The sequence below is a fragment of the Aulonocara sp. 'chitande type north' Nkhata Bay genome, linkage group LG1, assembly GCF_057382095.1.
Source record: "Aulonocara sp. 'chitande type north' Nkhata Bay isolate Kocher_YH1m ecotype deep benthic linkage group LG1, A_spYH_male_GT1.1, whole genome shotgun sequence".
NCBI lineage: Eukaryota > Metazoa > Chordata > Actinopteri > Cichliformes > Cichlidae > Aulonocara > Aulonocara sp. 'chitande type north' Nkhata Bay.
Window position 1 is genome coordinate 3,591,909 of NC_141344.1, and position 17,236 is coordinate 3,609,144.

Sequence of the window (17,236 nt, forward strand, 5' to 3'; positions counted from 1 at the left end):
CTAAAACAATAAATCATCCCGCCATTTTCTTCCTCTTATCTAAAGTCAGGTCGTGGGGGCAGTAGGGAAGCCCAGACTTCCATCTCACCATCTCCTTCTAACGATAACGTTGAGCCTTTCCGAGGCCAGCCTATAAATGTTAGCTCTCCAAATTGCCTTGGTTTCACTCCGGGGCTTCCTACTGGCAGCACATGCCTGGCCGGAACACCTTACCCAGGAGGTGACGGGCTTAGTCCTCTCCTTTTGATGTGGAGGAGTGGTGGCCCTTCCCTGAACGCCTCCCGAATGACTGAACTGCTCACCCGATCGCTAAGGCAGAGCCCATTCACCTTTCGGAGAAAGCTAATTTCCACTACTTGTATCAGAGATATCACTCTAATACTGTTAACAAGAGATCAGACCGAGAATAACAGATTTTTGGCATTTCCCAACAACCGTGGACCATCTGGTTGCAGATAGCTGCTTAACATTAAGCATACAATAATGTAGGTGTAATATTTATCCATCCAGCCATTGTTGCCATATGTTCAGGGCTGTCACACTGTGAGAGGCAGGGCATGCTCTGAACAGGTCACCAGACTATCCACTCATCGTTTTTCCCTTACTCTGTTTGGTCACTAACAAGCTGTTAAACTTGAGGGGGCATCACATGATTGGTTAAGTGTAAATATTCCTTATTGGTCCACATATTGCCTGCAGGTTTATGTTTACTGGCTTGCTTACATGCTGTTGCCATTGACAGTGGGTTATTTATAGTGACTTATAGTGTGCTCTATAAAGAACGTGAAGCCCAGCGATTGGCTGGTTGTCAGTAAAATGACGCCTGGTAGTTGATGTCTTTCCTTCAGTTCCTATATCTGCAGTAATAGAGCTCCTGTGGTTTTTCTTCATGCGACCAGCTTTGGACTCCAGTTCCAGCTGGTCGTGGTCTCTGTTGTACAGACACACTGTCCTCTGTCTTGGTAGCGTGGTGTTATCCAAAGGGGTGGTGAAACGCATGAGGTATGCTGATCAGGTTTGTCTGGTCCCTCCCGTTCCGGTTCACAATACCAAAATAATCTCAGTACAGTAAGCTCAGTAACAGAGTTATCTCTGTTTACTTTGCCTGTTTGATCTCTCCACTGTTCCTACACACCTGCAGCTCGTGAGTCAGACGGCAAACAATTTGTTTAAATCTTGTCTTAAACTCCAGAATTTCACTTTCAGTCCAACGTCGGCCCAATTATTTTAGGCTTTGACCTCCAATATTTCTGCTTGTTTTTCTGTTTCTTCACACTGACACTGAATCCATATCACTGCTCAGCCTGAGGCGCAACACAGGAAGGAGCTTAAACCCACTGGTTTGACCTCTGACCTCCTCCTAATTGGTGTGTTTACGTTGTGAAGTGATCTCAGGAGTGAGACTCTTCTGTTGCTGCACTCCGGATTAGAGGCCGAACTGACTGAAACTCTGTAAATCTGAATGAAAGTAAAAGCAGTGTTTTTATCACAGGACTCTGGTGTGTTGAGGATAATGAAGTTATTATTCAGAGTGGGTGGCCTCTCTCTTTCTCCCATGGGAACCTCTCTCAGCCTGCTTTGATGCGGCCCCCTCCCATCATCCTCCTCACCCTCTCAAAGCAAGCCTGAGCTGCAGTCTTAATACTGTAATCCTCGCTTTTATATACATCGTGATTCCTACAGTCTTTTCATGCCGTTACACAACAGAGTAGGTTTACAGTTTATATCCGCAACATAAAAGATGTGAAGTATGTTTAATGGGTTTACTCCTCCTGGACTGTGTCACTGAGGTTTTCTGGTTCTTGAAACACGTATTAATGCATATTAAGAGTCCTAATGCAGAAAAGGAGAGACCATTAGCTCATCGCACCTCAGAGAAGATGATCTAAACATACGTTAACATACTGGCCTTATTATGATGAGTTAAGAATGTCTATATTTCACATTTTCAAATAGCTCTTACATATGCATGCTGTATTTTCACAGTGCTTTCTTACTTGTAGGCCATAGACAGTATAAGATATGAATGTCGTAAATACGAACTGTCCACGGTTTACAAAACGATCTGAAGTTTGGCGGTGCAGCGATGAATCTGTAAATTTCTGTCGTTGATGAAGCTGCCAGCTTTGTGTCAGTGTCACGTCAGCAGAGACGTCCATCAGTGCCCATTTATTTTCACTCCGGTTGTAACTTTTGGAGCGCTGCTGTGTTTACGATCGGTCTCTGTTTGCATCAGCACTTTAAACTCATGATCGTCCACAACCTGCCGCGGTGCTTTTCAGCAGCACAAAAATCCCCCCCCGGTCCCCTGTCCCCCTGCACCAGCTGTCATCTGATATCCTGCTGCTAATATTGGCCTCAGTGTTGCATTTGGCTGCCAGTTGTCGCCTGATTCACATCCAGAATATTCAGCCGAGGCTGAAGGGGAACGCTGGCTGAGCAGGACGACACAACTGGAAACTGTTAGTGACATCACCGCAGGGTCAGTTCAACAGGTCTGTGGGCGCTTTGAATACGGCGCAAATACAGCGATAAACAGAAGCGTCAAACTTTACAGTCAGGACAAAGTCAAATAAGGAGAATTTAAACGCTAAAGAAGCTGCTTAGAAAAACAGAAAATAATGTTCAATTTATTTTATTTATTTTTTTGCTGTGATGCAGTGACGTAATCTCTGCATCTGAGACTCATACAGCAGATAAATAAGACTCTGATGTTGATCGTGGTGCTGTCTTACATCACCATCTGTCTGCGCTGTGAAAAAGAAAACACAAACACTCAGTTACACATTCTGTCATATTTGTAGTTTTTACATCTTTCTGATTAAACTATTATGAATTTATTAGCAAATTAGGAATAACCTATGTTGTCAGGATTATATCCATGATTTAGTCAACACTGGTTGTCTTTAAACTGAACTTGGACTTGAGTTCACTGCCGATGTTGTGCTTACATTCAATAGAAAAAGATGCTGGTGCATTAAAAATCATGACATAAGCTTTTGTGACTTAAACAACTGTCACCTGTAAGTCTCCAGTCGTTTAATGCTGGCGCCTGAAGGCACCTGCCTCGTGAGTTCTGCCCTCTGGAGGACAGATGAAGGTAGATTTTCTTTCGCAACTCGGTGTGACTGATGGTATCAGTTTAGTATGAAGACACACTGAAGGCGTCCTTTATCACAGAGACCATGGATGATGCACAAACTCTGTCATGCTGTTATCTGCAGTGATCTGGATTTCTGTAACGGTCCCAGAAATCATCAACAGAATGTGCCGAAGTGTGCAGCTGAGAACGGCGAGCATGTCTCCCATTTTCCCCCTCCCTGCACTGCTACCAGAGACGATCTCAACTGATTTATGTTAAAACTGCTTGATTACAGCAGGAGTCATGCGCTTATTTGGGTCAGTACTTGAATCTGAGTATTCACAAACTTAAACAAGAAGCAGCTTTCACTTAAGAACGTGTTTTACACGAAGCATTTAGAACTTTAAGTGAAATGTGAATGAAAGACGTGTTCATCAGGATGTGACTTTGATCTTGCAATGTGGCGGTTTGTAGCAAAGTGAGAAGTGACTGCTATAAGGGTCAGCACCTCTCAGTCAGAGGCCACATTTCTCTCTTGGAAAATGGTGGATTGCTCCTTCTGGGAATCGAGGAACGTTGCTGCACCAACCAAGGGAGTGCAGATATCTCTAGAGATGGTGGAGCATGACATGGGTAAGTAGAGGTAGCATGAGGCATTGTACCAGACTGTTGTGGGGAAGAGAAAGTGGAGCCAGTTGATCTTTGTTCCGGCCTTCAACTGTGCTCGTGAGCTGTGGTGGACAAAAGCAGCCAAACTGAGCTCAGCCTTAAATTTTCCAAACATCCCCAACTGGGAGTAAACAACGGGATTGACCTTCAATTCATGAGAGATTACATATCTTGTCTAGTCTGGGAGCAACTTGGATGCCCTGGGAAGAACTGGAAAACATTATTGGGAGGAGATATCTGGAACGTCCTGCTCAGACAGGATAAGGATGGATGGAGGTGAGGATGGTTTTGGACGTGGGTTTGGACTGGACTTGGGCAGCACCGGGCTGCCCCTCCCCCTCTCTCTGTATCTTCCTCTCGCTACACAATGCTGTCAAATAAAGACTTAAAATGCCAAAAATAAACCGGAGAGGGAGAGCTTTTGTAGCAATTATCTTGTTTTCATAACCATCGGATGCCAAAATCGCTCATGACATTAAAATTAGTTGCCCAACCCCAGTCTTATATTAAACTCGCATGCCTCCTTGTAGACTCGGACCAGCTGTTGCCTTTGGTCCCGAAGGCCAGGCGACAGACAGACTCCACTTCAAGCTTCAGCTGATAATCACACGAGCTGCCCTCGTATCCACTTTTAAAGCTTATAAAACAGCTTTTTATGTATTTTACGACAAGTTATGTATCAGTCTCGATTACTGAGTTTCTGTATTTTCTGTTTTATAATGTGCTGCGTTTGTTTAACTTTGCTTGGATGTATAGCTGTAAAGCACTTGGTAAACCTGTTTTTAACTTCATTATAAATACAGTTAATTATCAGGGATGGGCATTTCAGCTATCTGGAACTATTACACTGTTCATTCAAGAACGCGCTCCACCCCAAACCACTCTCCAGTGACGCTGTGCATAGTTCTGTATAATTGTGCAATTCATCAAAATGTAATCTTGGTTACAATCCTGGTTTCCAGCGACTATGAAAGCAAGACATTTGACATGAAACAATTAAAAGAAGAAAAAAAAGAGAGGCCGTGGCAGGTTTCATTCAACTCATGCCAAAACCTCTTTTTCCTTTATTTTTCTGACACTTGGCACTCCATCCCACCACACTTTACCCTGGTGTGTTGGTGTGTTGAGCTGTGTTAGCGTCACCTTTATTTCCATAGAAACGTCCTTCCTGGCGGTGCTAAAAACACAGGAAAATATGAAAAGGGTTTTCTTTTTTAATATTTAAAACTGAATGCCGATAACTGTCCACTGCAGATCTTTAATGGTCTCTGTTGTGTTACTTCCTCTTCACGGTGAAGACTTGGTTGAAAATTAGATTTTCTTATCGCTTCCTTGCTGGTTTGTAGCTGCAGGTGCTTCTCAGGTGCTGCACAGCGGCGACCTGCTGCTCCTGGATCGTTAACGACAGGAAAAGGAGGAAAACTGAGCTTATTTGTCTGTGTGAGTGAAGCCGACGCTGAGGGTGGAGCTGCCAGTCAGTGTGCTTCTGCCTGGAATGTTAGACATGTTGAATTAAAGAGGAGGCATGGACGCACGCACCTCAGAGGGCTGTCTGGAGCCAGACGGGGTGCGGATATTTTTACCTGACCAGTCGCCGCTACTTCCAGACCAGTGGATCCAGTTACCGCTGCAGACGGGGCCTCCCAGCCACACCTCCAGGGCCTGCCTTCTGTGCTTGGCCTTAAACATTAATCAAATGTGTCAATTGGAAGCACATGAGTGTGAGAGCAGCTTTACGGACACACGACAGCTGACTGTGGAGGTGCAGCACACTCGCATGACGTGTGGTCATAGCGGGAGAGGAAGCTGCTGTGGTCTCCGAGGCGATCCGATCAGTCCCTTTGATCAGTCTGAACAGATGGGAACAGAGGAGCTGTTGTCTGTTCTGGAATGTGATGCAGAGGTGTGGCGTTTTTAAAGACAACAGCTGGATGTTCTGCAGACACACACTCACATGTTCTCTCCTGTATCCTCTGCAGTTTGGGCTGTTCTACTGCTGATTGTGACACACAGCCCAGCATTAAGGCCACATGAGCTGAAACTGATTATTCTTTAATACCATGAAAGCACCTTTTGTTGGTCTGAGCGGCTCATTATAGAGTGATTTGGTTGAGAGACGTCTTTTATCAGCAGTATGATAAAATCAGGACAGAGGAGCCAGAGAGGACTTCCTTAAACTAACAAATAAACAAAACAGTCAGTCTGCATCAGATACTGTACTGTACAGCGCACAGTAAAAGTAAACTTGGAAAGAATTAGGCCTGCACATTGTTTTCAGCGTCAGCGCAACTGTTTTATTATCCGTCTCTTAACGCAGGGTAGTGAGTTTGACAAGTGAGTTTGACATTGCTGTTTTGCAATCTCCACCTTTCAGGAAAACATGCCAGCATTGATTGTTTGATAAGCACAGAGGCATAAAATTCAGATGGTGATGACAATTTGTTACCAGCTCTCAACTTCAATCCACAGTTGAGATGTTATCGTGTCGTCTGAAGCTCAGATTAAAGAAGATTGAAACCTTGTGTGTTTAAAGGTTCTTCTGTAGTGTGTCTGATTTTTTTTTTTTGGGATCTGAAAATGTGAAACTCTCATTTGTGGCATCTGTTAAAGTGTAGCAGAGCTCTTAGATTTGCCAGCTGAAATAAATTACCTTTGAAGTAAAACGTCTCATACTCTTTGCAGGACTCTGAATCTTTGGACCGGTGCATCCAGTCGGCTCTGGCAGCCCTCTACCCACCCTTCCAAGCCACATCCCCAACTGTCCTCTGTCAGGTCCTCAGCGTTGTGGAGCGCTGTTACCGAGGAGACGGCCTCCGCTACCTCCTCCACTTCCTGCTGCCGGCAAAGCAGTTCTTACAAAACCTCCAGCAGGATGCCTGTGTGAGTATCTCTGCATTTCCCCGCGTAATCTCGTCACACCTTTAAGCGTCCTTAACTTACGCTCAGTGTCTGTTTGTTGTGGATTCCCTCTGCTGTAGTCTGTTGTTACATCAGCTTGGATGGTGAACACAAGAACAGACAGGAATCTCTGCACAGATTATCACTGTTTCTGAATCAAACGACTCACAGAATATTCGTGTCTGTTCCTGCCTGTCGTACGTGTTCGACTCCAAAGCTCACGTGCTCGCTGCTGGGCGTTCACGTCCCGTCAGATTTGGGGAGGCTCTGCTGCTCTCTAGTTTGCGTGTTTTTCTTCGTGATGCAACTTTTGACTGTAAATGAACAGAAAGATGTCAGACTGTTTGAGGGACTCATTAACTGAGCAGCTACAGCAGCCTAAGTGGATACAGATGTGCCACAGCTGCCAAACATGGACTTTTAAGCACTGTTCTCTTGTTAAAAAATATTAATGACAGATCAACCAGTACCTGCCCTTCAAAATAAGCTTTTGTGTTTTTTCACTTTTTGTATTTTTTCACTTTTGTTAATGAGGCTATGCAAAATGTTCCAAGTCACAGGCCCTCAGAATACAGAGGAGTGGGTTTAAAGGAAGTCTCAGGATCACTGCATGATCTGAATAGCGGATGAAGATGCAGAACTTTTAGTTTCCCCTCTAAAGTTTAGTAAACCAAATAAAAGGGACGTGGCATCTTACGCCAGAGAAAATTGTCACAAGCTGAACAGGAGATGGTGCAACAACCTGCAGACAGATCATCCGTGGATCCTCTGTGTCCTTCACGAACTTTGAAAATCTTCAGGGCCTAAAGTTGTTTGATCATCATGTTGAGACTGTTATATACAACAGTGTGGTTTCTTCATTTCACAGTGAAATTCACAAGTTTTAAAATGGAGCTGTTGGAGTGTTTTGACCAGCCACCTGCCCTCCATGCTCCAGTGCTCGTTTCTGTTCCTCCGTGCCAGGGATGTCCAGTTGATTTTACAACCTGGGCCACATGGAGCCCACTTTCATCTTAAGTGGGTCGGATCAGTGAATCTCTTGTGTGTGGCAGTGAAAAGACGTTTGACTACACATTGCAATTTCAGAATTATGTGTTTTTCTACCTGTTAAAGGAATTTCGCTTCATTAAAGAAAGAAATTCCAAAATTTATCCTCTTCTTCACCTTTTCCAACATGCTCCAGTGGGACAGGTTGGAGTCTGTGCTCCTCATGTTGGACACCCCTGCTCTATGCCATAGATGTTAAATTAGTGCAGGTTTTGCTATTAAAACTATGATGTATCCTGTGATACTGATGCTGAAAGTTAGCAAGATTTTAGCTTTGCATTGTTACACATGGAGAGATGTAGTGGCAACTTATACCCGTGTGCTTTTAGGGCAAGTTATTTGACAATGAAGGTAAACTTTTGCATGATTTCTTTAAAGAGATTAAAGTTATTGTAAGAGATAAATCAGCTGATTCTGAGGGGATCAGGTGGGAACTTTACTCAGATTTAATTGAATCTCTGTGGTTGCTCTGTTCCAATATTTGGAGAAGGTGTTAGTTTGCACCCATACAGATGATATTCTTCAGAACCAGGATTTTAATGACGCTCTGTCTTGACTGGGATGCTCTCTTCTCTCCTCAGCTGCAGTACTGTGGTTTCCTGTTTCGTCATGAAGGCTGGCCTTTGTGCATCCACGAGAAGGTAGTCATTCAGCTCAGTCATCTGGACCCACGCCTCCTCCGTCCAGGAGACTTCTACCTGCTGGTTTCTCCTTCTGCAGCCCCACCCCCTCCTCGAGCACACAGGGCCTCCTGGAGGGGCGACATCCCGTTAAAACCGCGCCTGCTCCTGTGCAGCAAGTCGGCCGGCAGCCATCATGTGGAGCAGCAGGAGGTGTCTGGCGTAGCTCTGCAGTCGCTCTTTAGCATGGCCTGGTTAGACTCCGTCAACAGGGAGAGGGAGCAGCGCGGAGCATCCAGGTTGGAGCGCTGCCTCCTCTCCGCCCACGGAGACGTCTTTAGGGTCCCCTGGGAGGATCTGGTCTACCCACAATTCATCAGTCGGCCCTGTGCTGCTCCGAAGGAGGACCAGGACTCCTCCATTAAGGGCAAAGATGTGGCAATCAAGACATCATCTGACAACAACAGAGAAGCAACCTCTTCAAGTGATGTGAAGCACCTCCCATCTTCGCCTAAAACCGACCAATCACCAGCAAATAGCGGGGGCGAGGACTCGGAGGGGGAGTACGTGGAGCTGACGGAGCTCCCGCTTCCTCGCTTCTCCCCACAGAAAGGCTCTTTAACCCAGTCCATCAGCCTGCAGCACCGAGCCAGGACAAGTACACATACCACCACACACACACTGTCTGCTGCTACCGCACACACTCCTCAAACCACCAACATACACTCTGCTGCTTCCACACTCACTGCTCACGCACACAGCAACTTCCCGCAGCCCTGTGAGGATGCAACCTGCAGGCTCATGGAAGAGAGCATCCACCAGGACCACCGTGAAGCTGTGGTCCCGACCCCTTTCTCCTCCTCTGCCCCTCCTGAAGTCACAGGAACATCCATCTGTGAATCGGAAGAAACAAAAGGTACTGACACAGGCACAAATCTGAACACTAAACCTGAAACCTGCACAGAAATGAGCGTGGAGGAGGGGGGGGAGGAGCAAAGTAACAAGGAGGAAGCTGTAATTTCAGCTGCTGAGGAAGAAGAGGAGGTGCCAAAGGAGGAAGAGTTCCCAAGTGATGAGGAGGAAGCTGAAAGTGAAGATACAGAGGGAGATGGAGAAGACGAGTTGAATGAAGATGGAGAAGATGAGGTAGAAGAAGGCCCAGAGGAAGTAGAGGTCGAGGAGGAGATACAGGTTGTGATTGTGCAACAAAGTAAAGAAAGAAATGAGGATGAGGAAATGGTGACAGAAGATGCAAGAGGAGGAGAGACAGAAGAAGAAAAGGGATGTGGAGAGGTTCACACAGATAAAGACTCTTATTTTGAAAGTAACGCACAACAAAAGCAATCTGAAAACTTTTATTTAAAAAATAACACACAACAAGCACACTCCATCGACTCGGTAACAGAAACAGATTATAAAGACTCTTATTCTGAAAATAACACAAAACAGAAACACTGGCAGGGCTCTTATTCTGAAAGCAAAACTACAGAACCATACTACGAGGAGTCTTATTCTGAAAACATAAAACCAGTAAAAACCTCAAATTCTGAAAGTGATGCACAGCAATCGCACTCCAGTAACTCTTGCTTTGAAAATTGCAAAACACAAATACATTCTGAGGAATCTTATTCTGAAAGAATAGCTACAGAATCATATTGCAAGGACTGTTATCCTGAAAATAACAAACAACCACTACACACTGAGCACTCTTATTCTGAAAACACAGCACCAGAAACGCACTCTGTGGACTATTCGGAAAACATAAAAAACGTAGACTCAGAAACCTTATATCCTGAAAATGCCACACAGCGTGCACACGCTGTTGACTCTTATTTTGAAAGCAACAAACCACAAAGTAAATCTGAGCAGTCTTATTTTGAAAACATAGCTACAGAGTCACGTTGCGAGGACTGTTATCCTGAAAATAACAAACAACCACACATTCAGGACTCTTATTCTGAAAACACAGTACTAGAAACATACTCGGTGGACTCTCATTCTGAAAACACAGTACGAGAAGCACATTACAAAGACTCTTATTCTGAAAGTGACACTAAACAGACAGACTCCAGTGACTTTAATTCTGAAAATAACAAGCAAGAGATGGCAAGAGACTCTTATTCTGAAAGCAACATAAAAGAAACAGACACTGAGGGCTCGTATTCTGAAAACACAGCACCAGAAACGCACTTTGCGGACTATTATTCTGAAAGTACAGCGAGAGAACGACACGCTGACTCAGAAAAAAATAAACAGCGTCACACTGAGTGCTGTTATTTTGAAAAAACAGCAACAGAACCATATTACAAGGACTCTTATTCTGAAAAACAGACACAGCACACATGCTCTGAAGGGCCCAGCACAGGATACAAGCAGATCAAGGATTTGTTTTCTGAAAACAGCACACATCTAACACAACACAGGGACTCTTATTGTGAAAGCAACACACTGCAAACACATCAAGGAACTTTTAATTCTGAAAAAGAAACACAACCTCAGAGCTCTTCTGAAAATAATACAGAAGACTCTCACTTAGCAAGCACATATTCTGAAAGTACGCCTGACCCTGGGGACTCTTATTCTAAAAACAAAGCACATTGCGATGACTTTTATTCTGAAAGCAGTGCACTTCAGGGACCCACAGAAGAATCTGATCAATCCAGTACTGGTGAGAATAATGCGGAGGAGTGTAAAACACTGCACTGCGTCTCCACACCAGCAGCACATCAAAACTTGCTTCCGACAAAAGCTGAGGAGTCCAACAGTGGACAGGAAGTCCAAAAAGAAGAGGAGCGGTGGAGCTGTGAGGAGGCTGCTGGAGCTTCAGAGTGTCACACTGAAGGTACATGAACCCGTTTCTCCTCCTCAGTACATTTTCCTCTCCTGCTTTTCCTCCCACAGACCATCAGACTCACTCTTTCTCCTCCTTTATCACATCCTCCTCCTCCTCATTGGCTGAGTGGTTCTTCCTTTGCATCTCTTTCACTAAAACTACCCTCGACTTCACCTCCTGTTTTAACTCACCTGTGTGGCTGCAGGAGCAGCTTGTGAACGAGTCTGTGTCAGGTTTTCAGTTTTTTCTATAAAATCTCACATTTCACACGACTGCGTTGATCATTTAAAGGACCATTCACTTTTTTTTTCGGCCTGCTCTGCCTCTGTTACCCAAGAGCAGACAGGAAGTTGTGTGCCTTGTGCTCTCGCTCCAGGCTCCATTAAGGGGAATTCTCTGCAGTGTCTTTCAGTTCAGAGAAAGCTGAACGTCTCATCCCTCCGGTTGTTTAACAAATAGTAAAATATGCAGATTTATCACGATGTGTTCAGATGCAGCAGAGTCTTGATGACCTCAAGCTTTTGAACTAAAAAACGACTCTGTGCATCGTAATATAAACAAATCACCCAGAATACCTAAAACAGTAAGAGGTCAGTTTCTGCTGCCCTGAGCGCTGCCTTATAGGCTCCAACACTTGACAGTAACATACTGAGTAAGGATGCACAGGTGATATATTTGTTTACTGAACAAAATCACGGAAGCCTGGATAGATCTCATGCAGAGGAAGCATAACCACAGGAACTGCTGAGATCCTCTGTCTTCATGTTAGGTTTGGTGAGAGTGCGTGTCAGGGAGTCTACGTTGTCTGTGTGTATCAGCACGTAACTTTTTTGCTCTATAGATTTATTTTGTTTTGTAATTTGAGTTTGGTCAATTTGGTTAGTTCAGACATGAACGTCATGAAAACTTTGTTTTGTTTTGTTTAGTAGCTGCATGATTTATTTATATTTATATTATTGTACTTAAGTTTTTCCACACTTTTAATATTTGTACACTTTTCTGCTTTTCATTATAGCACCCCCTGTGGGTTATACCCCACAGCACAGGGGTTGTTTCTAGAGCAGGGCGATATGGCCAAAAATATTTATCACGATATATATTTGAAAATTTGCGATAACGATATAACCGACGATATAATTGATGCGAGACAAAATACAACTCCACAACATTACTAGCGCAAAAAGACAACCTTCCATTTATTTTCACTTAAACAAGAAGCTGGTTTTTATGTACATTAAAGCTTTATAAAAATGTAACAGTGCAAATGCAAATTCCTTGCTGAAAGTTTAACCAAAAGGCATTTCCAGTAGAAATGGGCTGACATATCCTGAGCATAACCACGTATAATATCCACTGAAGTTAAAAAGAGGTGCTTTGCAACATTAAACTGCAGTGTGCAGTACGCATTTTTTGGACCGTAAGGTGCACGGGATTATAAGGCACATTAAGCGAAACAAAGCAGTCAGATAAATCTAACTTTATTAAACTCATTCTTCTTGCTTCCTCCACTTCTGTACCATTGATTCATTAATGTTGAATTCTCTGGCAGCTGCTCTATTCCCATGTTGTTGCAGTATATTAATGACTAACCTCGTATTGTGGATGGATTATCTCAGTTGTTCTCCTGACTGAAGTTTGGTCCGTTTACAGCATCCTGCCATGCGATTGCATTTGTCTCTAACCATGAAGAACCTTCACGTTAACTTTTATAAGTGGAAAAGTGTTAGTGTTCGTCCTCCAGCTTCACTGTTTATGTTATGCTAACATAGCTGTGTCGCTAGCGATCACGTAGCACATCATTATATACCAACTAGCCCAACTTCAGTAACCCTACAAACGTCACTGCTGTTTAGTTTCCTGTCTTCATTTATGTTGGAAGTGATAGCAGAGCTGTACGTTTGATTTTTTTCAGAAATCTCTCAGTCAGAACATGCTATATCATGCTTAGGTAACTAGCGAAACTAGCGAGCTAACTTCCGCTAGCTTCCTGCTAACTTCTAACTCCGTTAAATGTAATAACTTTTGTTTTCATGGATGCCTGGAAGTTAAACTTTATAGTTACACCTGGTAAAGCAGCAATGCTGATCGTTTTATTAAAGATGAAAGAATTTAGACAGTTTTTAACTCTAAGTGATGCTGCAGTGTTGTTTGACCTGAAGCATACGGAGTTTAGGACCCAGATTACTCCCAGATTTAAGAGCATCTTAGTCCGACAAATATGACAATAACAACGGCCGCTTGCATGTTCTGCAAAAAAATGTGCTTTGTCGTGTATCTGACGGACAAACACCAAACCAGTTCCACATCACGGAAGTTGCACCATTTTTACAAACCAATTCTGGTTCATCTGTTTCACTCAACAATCGGCCATGTGCGTATGAAAACAAAGGCACTGCGCATGCGCGTTTTACTCCCATTCTATCGCGATATTTCATTTTCCTATCGTTGCCTAACATTATACCGGTATTACCGTGAACGGTATAATATGGCCCAGCCCTAGTTGTTTCCCACCTGCGACTGACTTGCACTTTGTGAAACCCTGATGAAGCCTTGGACTCTGAGAATTAACTGAAAACATTCTCTCTTTATTTAAAATCAAAATTATATCATCCAGTGGGACCTAATAGATGGCTTTAAAAAAAGTGTAAAATTATGAATTACTTTATTGGTCAATAAAATCCCCTGCTGTTCCTGTTGCAGTGACGCCAGCGATAGTCTATGAAAGATGAAGGCATTTCTAGTTTTGTGGATTTAGAAACTCTACAGGTGAAGCCTCCATGCCTGTCCAGTAGTGTGGAAAAACTGAGATCTGCTGCTGGAGTTTGTTGTTTATCTTAAGATGTTACAGACTGTTTATCATCTGCTTTTCTTCGAGTTCACTAAATGAGAAAAAAGAGGAAAAAAAAAAGAGATGATACCTTCTGTTAAATGTTAAAGGAGTGAGGTGAGGGGCGTACGTCACTTCAGTTTCAGCTTATTTACAACATCTTGACTTAAGTGAACAAAAAACTGAAAACTGAAGAAGGGAATGATTTTGGTTGTGCTTGAGATCAAATTCAGCTCTTTGTGGACGGTGAAGGAGTTTGACACTCGTGGTTTAAAGTCTTCAGGCAGTGTGTGTGTGCGTGCGTGCGTGCGTGCGTGCACTGTTGTATTTGTGTCCTCAGACGTGGAGACCTTGACAGTGAGGACACTTTTGTCTGGTTCTTAGCTGTTTTGCCATTTTGAGGTTAACGGTTAAAGTTCTACATTAACCGCAGCCCTGAAATTTAGCAGGCATGACCCGGCGGAGCTGAATCTCAGAATGAAAATGTCCTTGATGGCCAGATTGGACTATAAATGGTCTTTCTTTCTTTTTTTTGCATCTGTGAGAGAACCCCAGCAGCACAGTATTTCTAGTTGTGAGAACATGTCCATTATCTGTGTCATACATGAAAACTGGGCCTCACAGGCCTGCTGTGTCAGTACACTGTAAGTAACACAGGTTCATTTCGGCATCTCTTCACAGGCCTCTGCAGTGAGCTGCGTCCTGCCCAGTCAGAGGTTGCTCTGGCTGCTGGTTCGAATCCGACAGAACAACCAGCAGCTGTTCCAAGGGTAGTCCAGCCTGTCACCCAGTCCTCCCAGTCCAGACTGTACAGTATGCTGCTGAGGTCTGGAGCTGTTTGTCTGCCTGGTGAGAAAACACAAACGTCATGTACCAACCAGTTTCAGGCCTCAGACCCGACTAGACTAAGATCAGGGCAGTCAGAAGCTCCAGCCTGAGGTTTATAAAGTTGGGCAGGTGGAGCAGAGACTGAACTTCAGAGTTGGAGTCATTGTTTCTGTGTGTAAATGAAGTTGCTGCGTCTTCCTGCAGGAACCAGAGACAAAGGTGGGCGAGCGCTGCTTACCGTCTCCACCACGAGCCCCGTGTGGTCCCACCTGGACTGTGACAGCACTGAGCTGCCCCGCCTCCTCCTTTACTACACCTCCACCCTCAGGTACACTCCTCTGTTACTGTTGTTACCCAGGTCTCTGTGCTGTCCACCCTCTGATATCACTTCTTTCATGGAACAGGAAGGAGGTGCTAGCTTCGGGGCTGACGGTGTTGGTGGATGCCCGTGGAGCTGCTCCCTCTCCCGCCCTGTACTCCGCCCTCAGGTCGCTGCAGGTGAGTTGGTTATGATTGAGCTACCTGGAGACAGGAGCTCTGTGCTGTGGAGCTGCAGACTGAGCGCGTGCGAGAAAAGGTGGCTTTACTAATTCTGGAGTCTCTCTCATGTTTCAGCCCCTCAGAGTCGTTTTATTCTCCAGGAGTCATTTAGAGAAACATGCACTCGTGAGAGACAGCATCTCAGCTCCTATTAAAACAATGATGCAGCTGCTCCTGATGAGGAATACATGCAGAACGTGAATAGTGGAGAAACATTTGTAGAGAGCAGAATATGTCGTCCTTCTTATCTCTGATCGACCATGAATCTGAGAATGTTTTTTACATTTTCAATCATGATTTCTTGTTTCTGTTTAAAGTATCAAAGTTGAAGCTGTAGGTTTCTGTGCAGCCACAGTTTTTTAGTTTCTGGTCAAACAGGAAATGGATTATGGATCCTTACCCTGTCCTCCCCTCTGGCATCCAGGTCTGAACATCGTCAGTGACCTTCAGGAACGAGGGGACAGTCAGTTAGTTTAAAAAAAAGAAGTTTTTTTCCCCGTAAACTTTATCTCCACCTCACTGGAAAACTTAGGAAGAGAGAAGTGTGGTTACAGAGGCCAACTGAGCTCCTTAATGATGTGCTCTGATTGGTCAGTGACCAACAGGGGGCGTTAGTTACAAACTGCGGTGGTTGGAGGACTGCTCTGCTGCTGCTTTTGAAATTTATCGTTTATGGATTAGAAACAAGTCCACACACAGCTTTGTATAGTTCCAGTCAGCTGGTTTCACTGACAGACTGAACCCAGAGAGGTCAGAGGTCGTGAGTATAACGCATCAACAACAGCACTCTTTGTCTACCAGTGCTTTTCTTTAATATATGGGTTCAGTGACTCACAGGCTATTTCTATCTGAATTTATTAGCATTAATCAAACTTTAAATCCTGAAAGCAGAACATCTGAAAAGCTCGACCCCCAGCAGACTAACAACCTGAAAATCAACCAGACTCCAGTTTTTAGCCCCGTTTTAAGAACGGTTTTGTTTCCTGATGCATTTTATTAGTTTAATTCTGTTTTTAGTGGTTTTCTCTGAAAATGTGGTCAATTGGTTCTTGTTCTAAATACATGAACAACTTGTGTGTGTGTGTGTGTGTGTGTGTGTGTGTGTGTGTGTGTGTGTGTGTGTGTGTGTGTGTGTGTGTGTGTGTGTGTGTGTGTGTGTGTGTGCGCGTGTGTGCGTGCGCGCAGGAGGACACACCAGTCTCCATCCACGGTGTTTTGATCCTTGCTAACAAGGACTCATCTCTGCGTGTGGACAAACCTGCAGCTACACAGGTAACACTTTACACCGCAGCTGCTCACAAACACCTTTGTGTGAATGTATGTTTTAAAGTGTGCGTTGATGTTTCTGTTGTGCAGGTGGAGGTGCTGAGCTCTCCAAAGTCTGTCCAGAAACACGTGGAGCTCCGACAGCTTCCCGTGGAGTTTGGAGGATCCTTCATCTTCAGTCAGAGCAGCTGGGTCAGCTTCAGATTGGTCAGTGTAAAACTCGCACACAGATTAAAATGAACAGTCAAAAAGAAACAACAAGGCAGACGTGTAACAGTGAAACACACGAACGCGGTGAAGTCTGTTTGTTAGAACAATGTCAAACCTTTCTTAAGTGTTTCGATGATTTGTAGTCATCAGAAAACTGTTTCACCTACATGAGTATAAGACTCAGACTATTATTCCATGTTTGTACTGATGCGTGTTGGACAGACGTCTCAGTGTCACGACAAACCCAAATCAGTCAGCACAGGTTAATCCCTGCTCGCTGGTGCAGGTGAGGCATGTCTGATTCTGGACTTTCACAGCTCCTCTTTGCTTTTCTGCAGCTGAAACGTTGCATGCTTCATTAAAAAATAATTGGACAGGTTGTCCCACATTCCTGGGGTGCTAATGACATGAGGTTT

At 44.2% G+C, this 17,236-nt stretch overlaps 1 protein-coding gene across 1 annotated transcript in view; it reads left to right on the top strand.

Annotated features, from left to right (window-relative positions):
* plekhg4 (pleckstrin homology and RhoGEF domain containing G4) overlaps nucleotides 1-17,236 on the top strand; it is an 81,673-nt gene that overhangs the window by 49,950 nt on the left and 14,487 nt on the right. Inside the window, exons 4-10 of the mRNA XM_086297586.1 lie at nucleotides 6,434-6,631; nucleotides 8,278-11,158; nucleotides 14,658-14,825; nucleotides 15,009-15,132; nucleotides 15,209-15,302; nucleotides 16,530-16,616; nucleotides 16,701-16,817. Coding sequence (XP_086153712.1) covers nucleotides 6,434-6,631; nucleotides 8,278-11,158; nucleotides 14,658-14,825; nucleotides 15,009-15,132; nucleotides 15,209-15,302; nucleotides 16,530-16,616; nucleotides 16,701-16,817 — 3,669 coding nt within the window. The remainder of the gene's footprint in view (nucleotides 1-6,433; nucleotides 6,632-8,277; nucleotides 11,159-14,657; nucleotides 14,826-15,008; nucleotides 15,133-15,208; nucleotides 15,303-16,529; nucleotides 16,617-16,700; nucleotides 16,818-17,236) is intronic.